Source organism: Sinohyriopsis cumingii, chromosome 1, assembly GCF_028554795.1.
Source record: "Sinohyriopsis cumingii isolate HCF-2022 chromosome 1, ASM2855479v2, whole genome shotgun sequence".
In the NCBI taxonomy this organism is placed as follows: domain Eukaryota; kingdom Metazoa; phylum Mollusca; class Bivalvia; order Unionida; family Unionidae; genus Sinohyriopsis; species Sinohyriopsis cumingii.
Window position 1 is genome coordinate 106717590 of NC_142961.1, and position 18381 is coordinate 106735970.

Sequence of the window (18381 nt, forward strand, 5' to 3'; positions counted from 1 at the left end):
AAATTCGAGCCTAGGGTCCGCATGTTATCTCTCTGTCGACCCACTTGGTGCTGCACGGTATCCGTTGTTTGGCTGATGTGCGTTATACTTGTTATGAAAAGTCAAATCCACCCGCTACACATTGAAAGGTACATGTGGAAAAAACTATTTATAAAGACACGTTTTGAGTATTCCATGTACAAGAGTCAAAAAAAAAATAACAGAAAGAGCATTTTCAGTATTCCTCGACAAGGCAAGGCAGTTTTTAAGAAGCATTGGCACTTAAAAGAACGCCAATTCATAATATATGTCTCTGTAAACACAACTGACAACGTATGCACATTCCAATTCAGACATGATTTTCTTAATAGTATGGATTACTTCAATCCTTACATCAACAGGTGAGACAATGACACAATCATAATTATAGATGTCATGATAATGATGCAGACTGTATCTTTGCTATAGAAAAGAGATTGAAAGCTATATGCTTTTAAAACAGGAGTAGCGATTGTTCAGTGGCTAGCGTGCTGCATTCTCAGTTGGTCAGTGGCTAGCATGCTGGATTCTCAGTTGGTCAATGGCTAGCGTGCTGGATTCTCAGTTGTTCAGTGGTTTGCGTACTGGAGTGGCGACCAGAATGGTTCGGGTATAAATCTTATACCGACAAGGTCTAGTCTACTGTTGCATCGTGTATTTAGGAACATATACTGATCAAAATATATATATATATATATATATATATATATATATATATATATATATATATATATATATATATATATATATATATATATATATATATATATCCAATGGAACGTATTTCAGCTATAATACTATATTCCTCCACTCTATGTTTATGATACAGTATATTACAAAAATATTATCGCTCTATACATAATCTATTAATTGAAATTCATATATTCTTCAGTCCTGGCACAAGGACGAGATTGGTCAGTGTGCAACAGTTCCTGTTACAGATTCATAGAACATGACGAGCGTTGGTACTTGGCAACGGTATGCAAAATTATATACATTTATTTTATGATTATTGCATTCAATACAATCTCAGTATCATGGTGATGTACGTAACGACAATAGAGACTAATAATAAAATTACACAGACATCTAAACAAATGATGAAAGAACCAATCTAAAAAAGCTTATTTTAATTAGGTACAGTAGCAGTATATTTTTGGATAATGGAAGCCAAACAAAAGCCTGTGATAATTAAAGGCGTCTAAGTCCCTGATGTTGGAGAAACATCAAGTTGTGTTTGAGTCTCAGATTAACGAATTCAAACAAATTTATTTGTCTTTCTTTAGTTACATTTATGCTTTGAGAAGAAAAAAAATACTTCATGAAGATTTTGAAACATTTTATCAAGAATCATTAAATATTGATAAGTAGGATATTGTTAAAATTCATTTTGTATTAATATTGCAAGCTACTTATGGCGCAGTGCTGGTAGACAAATGATTTATGTTTATTACAAGCTCAGACATACAAGTATACATACCGGATTGAACGTGAGAAGAGGAAAGAAAACTTGAATGTTCTTTGAATTTTAATAGAATTGCGGCATTTCATTATTTAATTCCAATATATTTGTTAGTATTGCAATAGTACATCTGTATATAGGATAATTTGATAAACATATGGTTTACATTTTTGTTATAATAATAAGAATAATAATATATTACATATATTTTGTGGCATGTATGCGTGCGCATTGTGGTCTGTATTTTGTTGATTTCTCTTGTCTGTTTATTTCTTATCGGATGACGTTCATTAGTTGTCGACTATGAAAGAACCACTTAAAGTAGTATTATAAGTTCAATTCATAGATATGTAATTTTATTTCTGGAACAGCACAGTGGGAGGTTTAATATCTTCAACTTAGGAGCCATTTTTAAAAAACAAGATATGGTATAGTTATGTTGAAGGAACATAGCATCTTTAGCTACTGGAACATATTTCAGCTATTTTACTATGGTTAAAAAAGTATTTTACACAATGCATACGTTTCAGTAAAATGCATTATATGTTAATTATATCGATTTACAATTTGTGGAAAAATGTCTCACAACGTGTTCTTACAAAATGGTATTTTTGGTGGCCTATCACTCGATCGTTTGGTTCTCAACCAGGTGGAGAACTTATTCTGATTGAATGCTCTTGGTAAAATCATCGAGCAGGTGAAAGTATATTTTATCATATCCAAATGGCATTGGGCAAATTTGTCACAGACTTTGCATGCGTATTACGTATGGTCTCCCTAGCATCTGCGTTGCTCTGGTAAAAACTATATAGTTGATACCTTCTGATCTCACAACACCAAATCTTGATGCCAAGAGACAATCTTTTTATAGTATTCCAAGGAACGTTTTAGCGTCCATTGCAACCAGGTGAAAATCGTGTTCAAATAGCTCCTCCAATAAAACGTTGGCATTTTAAAAAAACTTTGGTAGGACTATTTTACTTGTCATATTCTGTCAAAGGTGAGTATTGGATGTCTCCTAGACAACAGTTAAGCTTCCATATCAACTTGGGTTTAAGTATCTTGACTTAGATTAATTGGTCAATCGACTGTTCAGTGTTCTAAGTGTGATGTAGGGGCTTTTATAGAAATAATATAAGTCAAGCAATGTTCGTCAATAATTTTAGCAATACTGCATTAGCCGTGGATGGATACCGATAAAGATTGATGATCACATTGAATTCAACTTTATCCGAAACCAGCTGCGACAACACTATCATATTGACGGTGAGTAGGGCGACTGTTCATCAGTCTGTGTATGTCTCTATTTCTCCATCTCTCTCTCTCTCTTTCTCTCTCAGGGGGTTACTTTAATGACCGGTTAGATAGACTTGAAAGGGTAGTAGGATATATTCCAAATGAACTTTGATTGCTATAATTGTTCAAGTAGAAACGTTTAGTAATCTGTCTAATATCAAAGATATAGAAAGTTTTTGAAATTTGCGGATATACAGATTAATTAGTGTTCCTTCTACAGCCAAATGACATTCATACGATATAAATTAGGCTTCGAGTTTAATCGGTCAACCACTGTATCAGTAGTTAGGGAGGCCGAACAGCTAAGCAGAATCCAATTTTGGGTTTAGGCTGTTTTTACGTGATGTATGCTCCATTTTATAAAGAAATCTTAGCATGTTAACCCATTTATAAAGTTTTTGTCACATTGAAAGTTTTCGTTTTACACTCTAATTTACTCCACCGAAAATAAACGACTGTAATTTCAGACACGCGTCCCTTGGACAATTTAACGAGAAAAATACAGCTTATTAAGTCTTGGGGCTAAATTCTGGCTAACCTCAGAGCTTATGATTAGTTGGGCGAGGTGAATTTCTTAAAAGCCTGAATTCCGTCTGGAAACACGCACACCCTCGTTTAGTTTAGCCAATCCAGATTACTTCTTCAAACCGCCAATACGTTTTTCAATCTCACCGAAGACAGAACTATCTTCTCTCGTCCGCCTTTATTATTAGCAATGCTAGAAGATACATTTTATAACTCATCTTTAAAATGGCCCAAGTTTTCCCAAAATTTACTCTGGTCTGTCTCGGTTCTGATCACGACAGAATGTACTGCGAAATTATCTCAACAAAAGTTTGAACACAGTTGCATGAAGCTTTTATAAGATGTCAAATTAATTTAATCCATCAATATGAATAAAAAAATTCTGAATATTTACAGTAAAAATGAATAATCTATCGGCTTTTGTTATTGTCATTATACTTATTTACAGATTACAACTCTCGGTGTATTCAAATTGAGAAATAAACTAATGAGGTATGAAATTCGCAAACCAGAACTAGGAAATTACATATTTATAAACTTAATCTACACTTTCCAAGAGTGTAATTAAAATTTATTTTTTGTATAAGTAACTTACAGTTTTATGTCTGAAGCAGATTTTGAGTGTAACTATACTAATTGACACACCTGCAGAAATAGCACTTCTTTCGGGAAACACCATATTCATGGATAGGTATGCTTCCTTTACATTTATCAAACATCCTTCAAATTAGGCTTTAAATGCTTTCCCTGTTTTCTCTGACACTTTCAGTATGAGGCTTTCCTTCGTTTGAAGCAAAACTAGGACATCACCGAGTGTAGTGCCTACCTAAATGGAACTCCATTTCTGCCGTCACATGAAAAAGATCAGGGTCAAGGATGTTTACATAAATCATAAGGACGATGTTTACATAAATCAAAAGGACGATGTTTACATAAATCATAAGGGAAAAGAACTGCATATCTCTAAATCATCAAGAATAATGCTAAGGACGATCTGGATTTATTCTGTTTGTGTCCTAGTGTGACATTTAGTTAAACACAGTTATTTCAGATCCTTCAGTGCGCAGTATACACAGCTAAATATTAGATCCTTTTTTCAGATCCCAGAGCAATAGAGTTTTGGATCGGCGCTTTTTACAACAGTTCCATAGGTCACTGGATGTGGTATCCTAGCCATGACGTCATGCAACTCAAAATGTGGGCGCCTGGAGAACCTAATGGTCATGACGCCTGCATAGGGCTTCTTGAACATGAGAATTTCTACATGAATGGCGATAATTGCGACAGAGCTGCATACTTCATTTGTGAAGACGAGTAAGTTACGGGGCTACAAATAAGTTAAAAATTTAAGGATTCACCACCACCACCACCAACACCACCACCATCATCATCATCATCATCATCATCCTTCTTTTGTTCTTTTCAACAAAATTATAGAACACAAATCAATGAGACAGTGCAGCTACTTCTCATCTGACATATTCCTATACAACAATGGATTAGTAAATCACGCTGAGGAGACGTTCAATCTTTTCTAGCATCTTGAATAATCTGCTTATGCTGACAAGATTTAAGGCCATTATAAGGACAATGAATACTATGTATAGCGGCCTTCTTTGTCCCTGTACTTCTTTTGCTGTTGTATCATTCGGAAAATCATATCGATGTTGGCCTTCTCTGCTCTGAAGCCTCGTTGTGACTCAATATAGAATTGATAGCAAGGCTGTAACACGATTTGAACATCCACTTTTCCTATGGTCCAGATTGTTTACATTTCTAAATTCCGATGATTCGTTAAAACATTGTCACTACGGTCATAGTGCATTCCATCATTTACATCCTCACTGTGTGGGACAGGTACAACTAAGTTTGTGGAATAATTATATGTGTTGTCTTTATCAATATGCTCCTTTAACACATTTACAAGACAAACGTATATATGTTTCCGCTTCCCATGAGTGTAAATGATATAATTTTGGTCATTTACTTTCATTTCTTTTGTATAAGAACAATACAATTTAGCCCCAAGAGGATTTTGATGTGTGGGCAACAGAGCTAGAACTTTATCACAAAATGACTGAAAACTCCTTAATTTCATTTTTCACCGAGTAGGGCGTAGATTAGTTCTTGCTACTTCAAAGACGTTGACGACATAAAAATGAAATCAGGCATAGTCAAGAAGAGTAACTTTTAATCTTCATTGAAAGAAGATTTCTCTTTAATGACTTCAATGGTCCACGCACAGTATGTCTAAAAACTAGTTCAAAAGGAATAAACCCCAGTGATTCCTGAACCGAAAACCTAACAGAAAATAAACGAGCTCGTCCAAATCCTTTCCTGTAAAAATGCAATATGACAAAATCATGTTCTTCAAAGTTGGATAAAATCTTTCTAAATTTTCTTGACTTTAAGGATGATAGGTAGAAGCTTTAAACTATGATGTCTAACTGACTCACAATATGTTGGAAACATGCAGACGTTAAAGTTTACCTTTAATCAGGATAGACATTTTGTTGGGAAGACCAACAAGTGCTAGAAAAGAACTTAATCAGAGTTTTTACAATAGATTTGGTTTAGATATTTCTAAAAGAAATTCCTCTGGAAATGTTGCGTACGTAAACATTATGGACAGGAAGTATGATGGGTCTTATGAAATGAACCAACAGAGTGTAATATTATTCTGCTAAAACCTTCAGCAAATACGAGAATACGTTGCAGATGAGTATTGGGCATCATTTTGATCGGATGTTCTTATCAATTGACAAGTGTGTCAAGATCAACAGTATTTAAAAACATCACTTAATTTTCGGCCAATAAAAAATTATTCAGGTCATTTTGATAAGTTTTATTGATTTTGTAAATGACCAGCCAATGGAATTTCATGAGATAGACTAAAATGTTCCTGTCGGTACGACCTCGGAACGAGCACGTGATAGCTCAGGGACCACTCGTCACTCTCGGGTACCTCAGCTGGTCTCCATTTTCTCATAAGGACACCATTTTTCATAAAATAAACTGGAACTCGTGTGGTTTCAATTTCACTAATAGCTCTGTGAAACAAACATGAGATCTCAGGATCTTGTTCCTGTTTGACAAACAGTGATTGTCTTTAGTCACGCTGATTATAATTGAAGCAATGAGTAATAAAAAGAGGATCAAAGTTATCAATAACTATTAATTGATCAATATCAGGACTAAATGTTAGCTCATCAAGAGCCTGACCAATACATTCAAGAACTCATATTGCCATAGGTCTGGTAACTGCACAAGAATGATGCAAATCAGGGATTTCACTTTGAACAGGATCAACGTTTGTGACCAAACAAGGCGATTTCTCAACGTTTGATAGATTGAAATTTGGAAGTACTTGCACGAGATTGAGATAAGTTTTTACCAACACATTGCTGGGAGGAAAACTTACAGTCAAATGAATCTCTCTTTGAATCAAGGAATAGTCATCAGCTGTGCGAGCAGCGCTTTATTTCAATTTTAAAAACAATTTTTAATATTTCTGAAATGTTTTAAAGAAATTTAGATCATGTTCAAGGCCCCAAATTATGCTAACACTCTAGGTCATATATAAAATGTGTAACAGAAAGAAAGTGAAACCACCTATGCTAAGTAAAATCAACAATCCATTTATTTGCCTGAAATAAAAATGAAAAATTCAAGAGACTCTAACGAGAATTAAATCTCAAATATTTCGAAATATACTATCAAAAGTAATAAATATAGAATGTTCAGAATTAATTTCAACAGTCTTGAGTGTCCTTATGTAACACTGATGCAGTGCAGTATGCCTTTGAATGAGTGCACACATATCCAAAATAGCTTGCATAAATCCCCTTATCAATGAATGATCACTTCAGTAATTTCAATAAATATTTTAAGTAAATAATTTCTGTCTAATTAGATATGACTGATTTAAAATAGGAACGAATAATTTATTTATAAAAGCACAATGTATACACATTTTGACGTGACCTATAATGTAATAGAACGTAGAGATTTCCAACGGAAAACCTAGCTTAACTGGCCTTGAACTCTTGCAGAGTAAGAATTTTGTTAGCTATGTAAAGATGTTGTCTACAAATTACAGATATGAACAAAATTTAAGCTTACAATATAATTAAAAATGTGTGGTTCACCTAATCATATTACCGTTTTTATATTTAATCAGGATTATTGTGAATACCCCGTGCTTACTAAGATTCACATATATAGTCTTCTATTGAGAGAAATTATTTGCATTTGCTGCGAGGTAACTTTCATTATCACATGCCAGATTTGGACTTCTTCGACAAAGGATTACACATAGCTTCCTAGAAATGTCTCTAAGGTAAATAAACAGTATGAATTAACAGGTTGTTTGAAATATTTCACTTCCCATATGCTTTAAGAGCGTCTTGTGAATAACTTAGCATTATTTGAAGTAATTATTGACTAGGTGATCATTTGCAATATATTTCATTACCTGGAACTCCATAAGCAACCAAACAATCACCAATATCTCCATTTAATTTGGAAAGAAAGGTATCTCATACCCAGAGTCGTTGCACAGAGATAAACACACAATCCAATTACTGTTTTGAGTTTTAAAAGGAAGATATAAATCTCATGAGAAGCCAACGGTGTTTCATTTTGGAAGGTAATACACATCTTCATAAGAGAGAAAAGAATCCACGAAAAATATAAGTTTTATAACTTTTTCTTATAAACAAAATCACAGTTGAGTACACACGATTGGTTGCACTAATGCACATACATCTTACAGTGGATATATACTATTTCTGTCTTTCGCCCGCCTTTGCGGCAGGAACCAAATAGAGACACGAATAAACTGCAGGTTTCGAGCTCACTCCCTCTGATACAGCAAGCACGTGAAATGGATCGTGTTATACGCATGCGCATTACATATGCTGATCATATGGAATTTACCAACCGATCTAAATCAGTCCATAAATAAAATAACGATATCGCGATAAGTAAACGTCATTATGCATATCAAGTGGATCGTCTGTGCCAACATTATTTTATGGCTTGATAAACTTAGTAAATTATTGTTGTTCTTGTTGTTATTATTGTTTTGGGTTTAACGCGATTTCTCTGTGCATGATAGGCTATATATGGCGGCCAGCATAAGTGGTGGAGGAAGAACCCGGGAAAACTCCGTTAAGAACCACCGACCCACGGGAAGCTACTGGCAAACTTTCGCACATACCCACATTGGCCGAGCCAGAGATTCTAACGTACGCTGACAGAGATGAAATGGCAATATTCGCTAGAGGCCAGTGATTTTGATCGCGATCCTCTTCGTGAATTACATAATGTATAGACTGCATTGGTGATACAAATAAACTTAGTGAATTTCATAAAGTCTAGGTTTTACTGGTAGACAATTAAACTTAACGTTTTACATAACGTCTTGGTTGTATCCTTAGAAACGTAAACTTAGTGTATTACATTCCATTTGGTTGGATTGTAGAAAGTAAACTTAGCGTACTACATTACGTATATGTTGTATTGGTAGAAAGGTAAACTTAGTGTATTACATATCATTAGGTTGTATTGGTAGAAACATAAACTCGGTGTATTTCTTAACGTATAGGTTGCATTGGTAGGAAAGTAAACTTAGAGTATTACATAACGTATTTGTTATATTGGTAGATAAGTAAATTTAGTGTACTACATAACATTTGGTTGCACTGGTAGAAAGTAAACGTAGTATATTACATAATATTTGGTTGCATTGGTAGGAAAGTAAACTTAGTGTATTACATGCTATTTGGTTGCATTGGTGATACAAATAAACTTGGTGAATTACATAACGTCTAGGTTGTATTGGTAGAAATGTAAGCTAAGTGTATTACATTCCATTTGGATGCATTGGGGGAAAAGTAAGCTAAGTGTATTACATTCCATTTGGTTGCATTGTGGGAAAAGTAAACTTAGTGTATTACATAACATTAGTTGCATTTTAGTAATAAACGTTGAGCAGCTGAATAAACCAGGATATCAAAACAATATATATATATATATATATATATATATATATATATATATATATATATATATATATATATATATATATATATGTGCATATATATATGAATGTGTGTGTGTGTGTGTGTGTGTGTGTGTGTACAAATAGTGTGTAGCTTATATTTGGACTGGTTTCACCATATAAATAATTTTTGTTTTACCTTAGTACGAGTATCAGTTTTTCAGAATTAGTGAAACAATACACATTAACAAAATATTTTAATAATGTCAAAATATATTGATACATTATATAAAATAAATAACATGTACACACTTATCTGATAATTGTTGTTATATTGGTTTACTATAACAAACAATTAGACTGTACGGTATGAAGGAATTTTAGTTGTTCAGATTTGATGAAATTACGCTGAGCGAATACAGTTTTTGATGATATGGAAATCAAAAGATATATTGATAAAAAGGTATTTACATGCATTCAGTTAATATTTGTTTTTCGAAATTATCACACCAAACGATATCTTCGTAAATGTTGGTTTAGGCAAATTCAATTTATTTTAAAAAAGCAAACTTTTCTTGCACTAGTCCAAAACATATTTATCGATGATACATTTATTCCATTGACATACCTATCTTTGCATGGAATAGAGGGAGATCGTGTCTAAACCTGTATTTTTTTTAGCCAGAAAAGTAACTACACTTGGACAATATTAACATTAATATTAGGAATCTTATGTACTCTCTCTTTGTATATAATGCGCCAAAAATTCTGAACTTCAAGACGCAAAGCTTAAACCTTGGCTACCAACGCTGACAATCTAATTTTCAATTCAGCTATCAAAACACTCAAAAAGCTACTTGTTTAATAATTACTCGATAAACGATGTCAATCTGTCAAGAATATATTTTTTCAAGGTAATGACTTGAAGAAAGGCAAGATCAGTTACTGTGATGTAGAACACTTCAAAAATATTAAATGCTATGCAAGGTAACTTTCATCGAATGAAAACAGTATGCTAAGGTCTGAAACTGCCCACATAATCCTACATCTTTGGACTCGCTTACTAGATCACCCAGGACTCTCTTTATATTTTCTCTTGCTATCTGCTCTTGTTTACTACACACAATATGAAACTTCCAGAATGCGCGCAAGTAAGCAGCAAAGTGTGTCACAAACACAAAGTCAAAACCGCAAAACGTGTGATTTAAGCACATTATATAAACAAAGTATACAATTCTTGCCTTTCCTATACCATGAAGCTGTCTCACATCAGACACGAATCTTACGAACGGATTAGGAATCACGAAATCCAAAATTGTCTTGCCTGCCATCTCTAGAATACTTTCATAATATCACATGCGTGAAAGAGAATTATTAATTTGTTAAGAAAAAATTTTACATTTGTGCAATGTATCTTTTTTAACAATTATTAAATTCTTTTCACACACGTGAACTAGTTTGACTTGATTTCACTTAAACAGAGGAAGAAAAAAGAAAGACATGCAAGATAAGGGTCTAACATTCATTAATTAATGGAATTTCACGTATGTAAAGGAAGCCTCAATTTCACATGCATGGAATTCTTTTCTTACATTTTTTGACATCTTTCCATGGATATGAGAAACAATTATGGATAACATTTATTTTCACATATATAATTTAATCCCTTTTTATGGCTTGCCAACAATTTGAGCTCCAAAGATTCAATACGCAGAGTTAACGTGTGCTAAATTCCGCCCCAAACATTCAAAACAGTTTCAACTGACATGCCGAGTGGCCGTGCCGAGATGCGCCTCTAACAGTCCATGTAGCTTGAATATTGCGATAGTTACCTGTACGATATTCTCATGCAAAATTTCCTTTGAGGAAGTATGGACTGGACAACTTCTGTTTTGAACGAGAAGGTGTAGCAAATGAAGTATACAACTGATAGGCATGCCTTTGCTTTTGCCGTTTTGTCCAGTGTTTGAGACGATAATCGCACATGTTTCCGTTAGAGCTGAACAGGGGTATGTTCATGGCAAATATCGATATAACGGCAAGTTTATATATCGCATGCTTAACACCTGACCATCAATGTATAATCGTAATCTTACATTGGTTTATAAGGTAAATTTAACGCTATATGCACAAACAACCACATCTGTAATTTATATTTGAAATTAGAGTGATCGATTGTAAGACCATTGAACGTAAAGACGATGGAAATATTCCAATGTATTCTTGGTATACTTTATTAAAGGTCAGACACCCTATGTCTCCCCACTAGTCTGAAATGGAAAATTTTAAAATTAAAAATAATTATGAATAACAGTAAAATATTAGTGCTGCATGACTTACCTTGCAGGAAGACGAAGAAAATGCCCCACTGTAAATATAACTCTTTTTCATTCAATGTTTAAATTGTATCGCGAAGAAAACTGAATAAATCAAATACCTAGTTATACTATTTGACAAATAATTCACACATTTTTCAGTCAATTTAGCAACAAAAACATCTCTTTTAAAAGAAAAATATTTGATAAAATTATTAAAGGTAGACACATTTTAAACATCTTAAAAATTTTATTCATGGGAGATATTGGTATGTCAAGAAAAAAAGTGCTGCATCCATGGTGTTTTTCAAGAGCAAAAAGGCCTACATTTCTCCCATTTCTAAAGATAGAAATAGAGCTGCTTCGCAATGACTCCACTAAATTTTCATAAAGGAAACATTTATTATATTATCTTAGATATATTAATAAAACAGTTTGAAACATACCAAGAGAGAAAATGAACAATACCTGTTTATCTCTTCTACTTAGAGTCACTCAAGAATGTGATCTATTTTTCAGACATGGAGAACCGATTGTTGGGTGAAAAGAATCATTTGGGGTTAATCCGTGTCACCTGCCACTGATATAGGACAATTGGTACAATACATCCAATTTAAAAATGACCATACCACTGGGATATGTTTTCAACGCAAGTATATTTGTTGGGAGATAGATGTTTCCAATTTCCGAAAACGTTGATCAGTATCTATCCATTGTCATGCATCACATTTGTTACTGGTTTGTAATCTACAAATAAAACACCGAAAGATTTTGCAGTTGTTTATCTTTACATCGGTTTTGCATAGCCATTATTGTCTTGTTATGCTGATGTGCTGCCAAGCCCTACACACACACACACACACACACATACACACACTAAAGCACTGTAGTATTTCATTTTGTGCGTTGATTGCTTTGAATTTATATACATTTTCAAAAGTAATACACATTATAAAGACGAATTAAATCTCTCTCTCTCTCTCTCTCTCTCTCTCTCTCTCTCTCATATATTCACAGGATCACGCATTGATCTTAGGTATAATTTCAGCCCTTATATCGTATTTCTTATCAAGACACACATTCGTATGCATGATACCTTTTCAGCAGATTTCTATGCAAGAAAATACTGATTAGAATCATTAATACTTCGAATTTGTTAGATTATCTGAATCCAATTTTATCTGCAATTAGAAAATTTCCGTGCTGATAAGCTAGGCATCACACGTCGAGACTGTAAACACCAAAGCCCCAGAAGCTACAAGGAAATTATAGAAATACTGAACACATACGAAAATGATAGTCTGTACATTGCGGCCAATATACTTGATGGTTGAAGAATCCAGAAAAACCACGGTAAGAACCACAGACCGACGGTAAGCTACTGGCAAACTTTCCAACATAATCACTTTGGTTGAGCCTAGACTCAAACGCACGAGGACAGAGGTGAGATATCAGTGATCTGTTAAGGTTTGTGCCTGAGACCACTCGGCCACTCGAGGTCCTCCAGCAAAGAGTATAGGCCCTAATCCGATGACACATTATGAGTTGTCAGATCTGAGTTTACACTGTTGGCTGTTGCGTGCGCATTGTGCACATATACGAACGGTAATGCTGATAAAAATGTTAGGGTAGGCTTAAAAAAGTTACTACCTTGCTAGTGATACCACTTGTTATTGCACCTCCCAAAGCCATCCTCGCCCCAATACAAAATAAATCTATATAAAAGGAAGAAAAAATATAAACGAACAACAAGCATACAAAAACAAAAATAATATTTACTTTCAGGCCTTAAATACACAACCTGGAAATGTTTCAGGGTAGGAAATTGAACAGATTATACGGGCATATTTTTGACAATTAGACAGCGTTCGTAAGGTTTTATATCCATATATATCATATCTATAATCTAAGTATATATGACATATAATATGGGCAATGAAAACCTGTAAGGAAAAGTAAATGTTAAATTGCACAAAATATATAGAAATAAGACAAATCAGTTGTACAGTGTACCTGCATTAAACAAATCTCAGTTGCACAGATTACAGGTGACCACACAAACTGCAGCAAAAGGTTACACATATGTATATGTTCTGATACTGCGTATGTACTTAAAACTATTTATTCTATTTTCAGAGATTGTATCTTCCTCATGCTCTATGACATATGGTATATGATACAATGTAACAAGAAAGGATATTAAACAAAATAACTTATTTGCTCATGTGTCATACAAACCCCAATGCAGGCAGTATCCGTAATGTCCATTCGGTTCATTCTATTAAAAATTGTGAATGGAAATTATAACACCCGGACTGGGTGCGCATTATTTGCAGTTAGGTGTCGATTATCCAGAATCGCTTCACAATAAATCATAGAGGGAGGCCCACAGTATGCATCATTATGAATTACATTATGATCTCTGACAATACCTTACTTACAAAAGGAACCGTGATATAATGATGTGCGTTATAACGAGAAAGTGCTGTACAGAGGTTAACATAGTAATCGGTGTCTTCAAAGAAAATTCCTTATTTTCCCTTTTCGTGGAGAGAAATGTTTGTCTTACAGATAAGTTATTTTTTGTCCAGAATTGTTTGTTCTGTTAAAATCGATATATATATATATATATATATATATATATATATATATATATATATATATATATATATATATATACATACATACATACATACATATACATATATATCAAACGAATAGGTTGAAGGAAAATACATTTTAACATAATTGCCTTAACATGGAAAGCAAATTCCTGAAAACTGTTCTTGCCCTTTAAACAAAGCAAAAATCATAACATAAATTGAAAAAATAAATGCCCTAAAATACAAAAGAATATGTAAAGTATGCAATTCTGAATTGAATAAATACTTAACTATTACACTTTATCCAGCCTAGCTGGACCATAGTTACCTAACCCCGAATCCAGGAACACCTTAACTCGATGTGTGCACTCAAACTCAGATATTGTTTTTCTTGCAAATATCATGTTTAAATAAGAATAAATTAACAGTCTTCCATTTAGTAATATTCTTCAGGCTAATTAGTTGAAACCTTAAGGTATCTTGCATGTATTATTTCTTTCCCCATCCTATTTTTTTTTTTTTTATTTTAACATCAAGATGTATTTTGCATGTACTCTAAGCCTTTACTACAGGAATCAATGGTTTGATGTTTGATTTGAAACCTACTCTACCGTACAAATTGGAGTAAATACATACATGATATACCTACTTGTGATATCTCACGAAGTGACAAAAGCATTTCACAGATGCTAGGTTAATATTAAAGTCTCATTTTGTAAGCATGATTTCCCACTGAATACAATTTGTGATGTTAAAATTGTCTTGCTAGGTTCATTGTAAGTGATGATGGACAGGTAGTGCATAAATCAAAGGCAAATTCTAATGATAATTGATAGGTGGAATTCTGCTAAGGAGGACATGTGTAAATCAAATAAGGATCATTAGTTTGTTATTTTATGCTTAGACGGTGTAATCGATAATTAATTCATTTTTAGTTCATATGTGAGCTAAAATAACACTGAATGAATGTAGAATTAATGTACATGGAAACATTCATAATATAGAAATGTGTTCATAGAACATGTATGACCCTCCGCTGTGCCTGAAGTTGACCAAACCGCAAAGCCAAACCAAGGTGAGATGGATAGACGGACAGACGGACAAGGCTAACACAATATGGTCTTCCACCATGTGTCTTTTGCACATTAAACAATGTCAAAAAGCTTGACTCAAATTACACTGAATATCTTATCAGACCGCAAAACCTATACTAGGACAACATCGCAGATAAACAATGACGTCAGATATAACCTTTCTATAACACTTACGCAAGACTCGTACACAACACAACCTAAGTTATAAATGATGACGTCCTTCACAAACATTACATAGCTAATGTTCTTAAAAGATTATATGACTGTGCATAACAAGTTTATTACAGAAACGGGACTAAGTTTTTCCATCCACATAGTATAATTGCATTCACTATACGGTTAGAGCGTCCGCTCGGATGCCGCAGGTTGCAGGTTCGAATCCAGGGCAAGTCATACCAAATATTTACATAAATGGGACTAACAGCTGCCTCGTTTGGCGCTCAACATTAAGAGGTTAGTGTTAGGACTGGTCGAAATATTGTCAGGATAATGTGATTGGGTGGAACATGATGCCCCGTTGCTAGAATGAAATTATGAAATGAAGCATATAAGCATTGATGTAGGGGACAGAACATAAAATGACTGCACTTAACTAATTCGTTATTGGAAACAATCCCACAAACTACACACATACACACACACACACACACGAATTCACTATAAATGCATTGGGCTAAATGTGTAACAACACATTTAGCGATAAGTATCTAAAGTCTGTTCATGCTTTCCATGCATTTAGAAATTTCAAAAGTAAAAATGTGTGTAGGCATATATTCAGCGACCCTCCCCCCCCCCCCCACATATACATACAATAACTTAAAAGACCAAGGGAATCGAATCTAAATTGCCAAATACCAGATATGTGAAAAGCTACATTTTTAATATTTTAAAAACAATTTTATACGGCCTGCGTAAAACACTGACCTTAAGACGTTTCAAATTTATAGCCTTAAACTAAGTAACAGATAAAAAGCGAAAACTAAAAGTTGTGTAAAGTTCAACAAATAATTAATTGCCCTAAAATACAAAGTGAAAAATAAGAAAGAACTCACAATATTGTGAAGTAAATCATAATAGTCTTAAACGTTTTATCACTAGTCCAAAGGTACAGAGTAATCTGAACGAATTACTAAGGCTACTAAGGCGCTCCTAATGAATTCAAATTTTGAATGTGCCACTAGCCTCGAATGTGAAATGTACCAACTATCGTGATGTATCACAATGGTATAATCAAAAATGTCTTTTAATGAATTCTGAATAGTTCCAAAAATAGTGGTTTAGTTCTAACTCAATGAACACTTTGAACTTCAAATGAGTAATTGAAATAATTAAATTATCTCAACTGAACACAACTAAGATTGAATCCAGTAAGACTGATGTTAAGATAAGGAATGAGCAGTTCTGATTTAATCAACTTTAATATAAAACCTAAGGCATAATTTGTGGTTCATGATGAATGGCAATTTTAATGGTAATTTAAATGAAAGTTTAAACAAAATAGCTTTTGTTCCCGATCTCAACAGGCTTCTTTCTTATTCAAAGTTTAAGCCACGCACAAACTTTGGTGACAGTACATTGTGAAGAACTTCAGTATTTTACAGAAACGGGTTTTCATTAAACTCAATCGATGGCTTTCTTGCCACAAATGCAAGCCATCAACAAATTGTTCTTTTTGTTTTTGGCATGTGATTTCAGTAATTTGGTGGTATCCTGTTCTTCTTGAGATCCCTCTGACAATGACCTTTGACCAACAAACTTCTTGAGAAAAGGTTTCTTTACAATGCAAAATATCTTCAAATTTTATTTAAGGAATGTGTACATAACTTAAGTAGTTTTGTGGAAATATTCTTTCATCTTACAGTTTCTGACACCTTGACCTTTGGCAATTTGGATTCCAAAATGATCCGGCGTCTTGCTTGTCTCAAATACGAACAATACACGAGGTTTGTTCAAAATAGGTTATGAATCACCGAAAAAAGTGGATTTATCATGCAGGCCCAAAAAGAATTGTGATAAGGTTCACACACAATTTGCTAAGTTTTAACATTTATTAGTGCATACAGAATCTAGATTCAGACCCAAACGTTAAGTCAGAGGCTTTACAAATTCTCGTACGTCAGCAAATGTTTCATTCTTAGGAAATCTTGTATATAGCAATAATGCATAATCACAGAAAAATTTTAAGTCTTTTTATGAAATACGTAAAAAAAGCAGGAGCCTATTCATTTGCCATGTTTAGAAGTCCTAGAGATCCGTAGTTGGAAACTGGGAAGTCCCATAACTATAACGTGAAGTCCCACTTTTGCACTTACAACCAAACGTATATAAAGTACCTAACCAAAACTTCAATTGTACATAATGTATTTTTTAAAAAAATCATTTTCCTGTCATATTATGTGAACGATATAAATGTATCGAATATAAAGAGATAATACACTTGTTTATTATTTATAAGTTATACAGGTGCCAAATCTGCAAATTCAAAACCACAACACGATCCACATAAAATATCATATTATGTGAATATATATTCTGGGTTTATGACAACTTTCCAAATTCTATTGATCATCAGTTTATGCAGTATTTTATGATCTTTGCAATTTGCAAAACGCCCTTGAGTTGAGTTGAGATGTACGGCATTGCTAACTTCTAAAATGGTAGGATTGTCTTTACTTGGGTATAAATCGGCTCGAGCCAAACTGAGAAGTACCAGTCTCTGCATAAACACGTGAACCAAAAGTGACTAGGGTACTATTTTAATCTTGCAGCCAGTAAGGCTATGAAACATATTTGTATATGTCAGTATTCAGCGTCAGTCAAATGGCCGCTGTGAATTCTAAGGTCCAGTACACATGTTCTTTTAACAAGATGCTGATATTGGACAGAAATTGTATAGCTTGATATGAGTGTAAAATATTAAGTTCAATGTCATGATACGTGTAAATTAATTAAAGTCCTGAGACGTGGTAATCCCTTTGCAATGTTCAAGACAGATTGACACGATAATGGTGTTTAAGGTAGGTAACGGCTTCCGGACACCATAACCTAGAACTTTTAAAAGTGA

General features: G+C 33.7%; 1 protein-coding gene across 1 annotated transcript; it reads left to right on the forward strand.

Moving 5' to 3' along the window:
* The first annotated feature begins 298 nt into the window (after positions 1–298).
* On the forward strand, positions 299–12392 carry LOC149807518 (C-type lectin domain family 7 member A-like). Its single transcript, XM_089941032.1, has 5 exons — positions 299–380; positions 911–996; positions 2647–2746; positions 4402–4615; positions 12140–12392. The coding sequence occupies exons 1-5, from the start codon at positions 335–337 to the stop codon at positions 12162–12164; spliced, it is 471 nt and encodes a 156-aa protein (XP_089797158.1). The 5' UTR covers positions 299–334; the 3' UTR covers positions 12165–12392.
* Positions 12393–18381: the final 5989 nt, after the last annotated feature.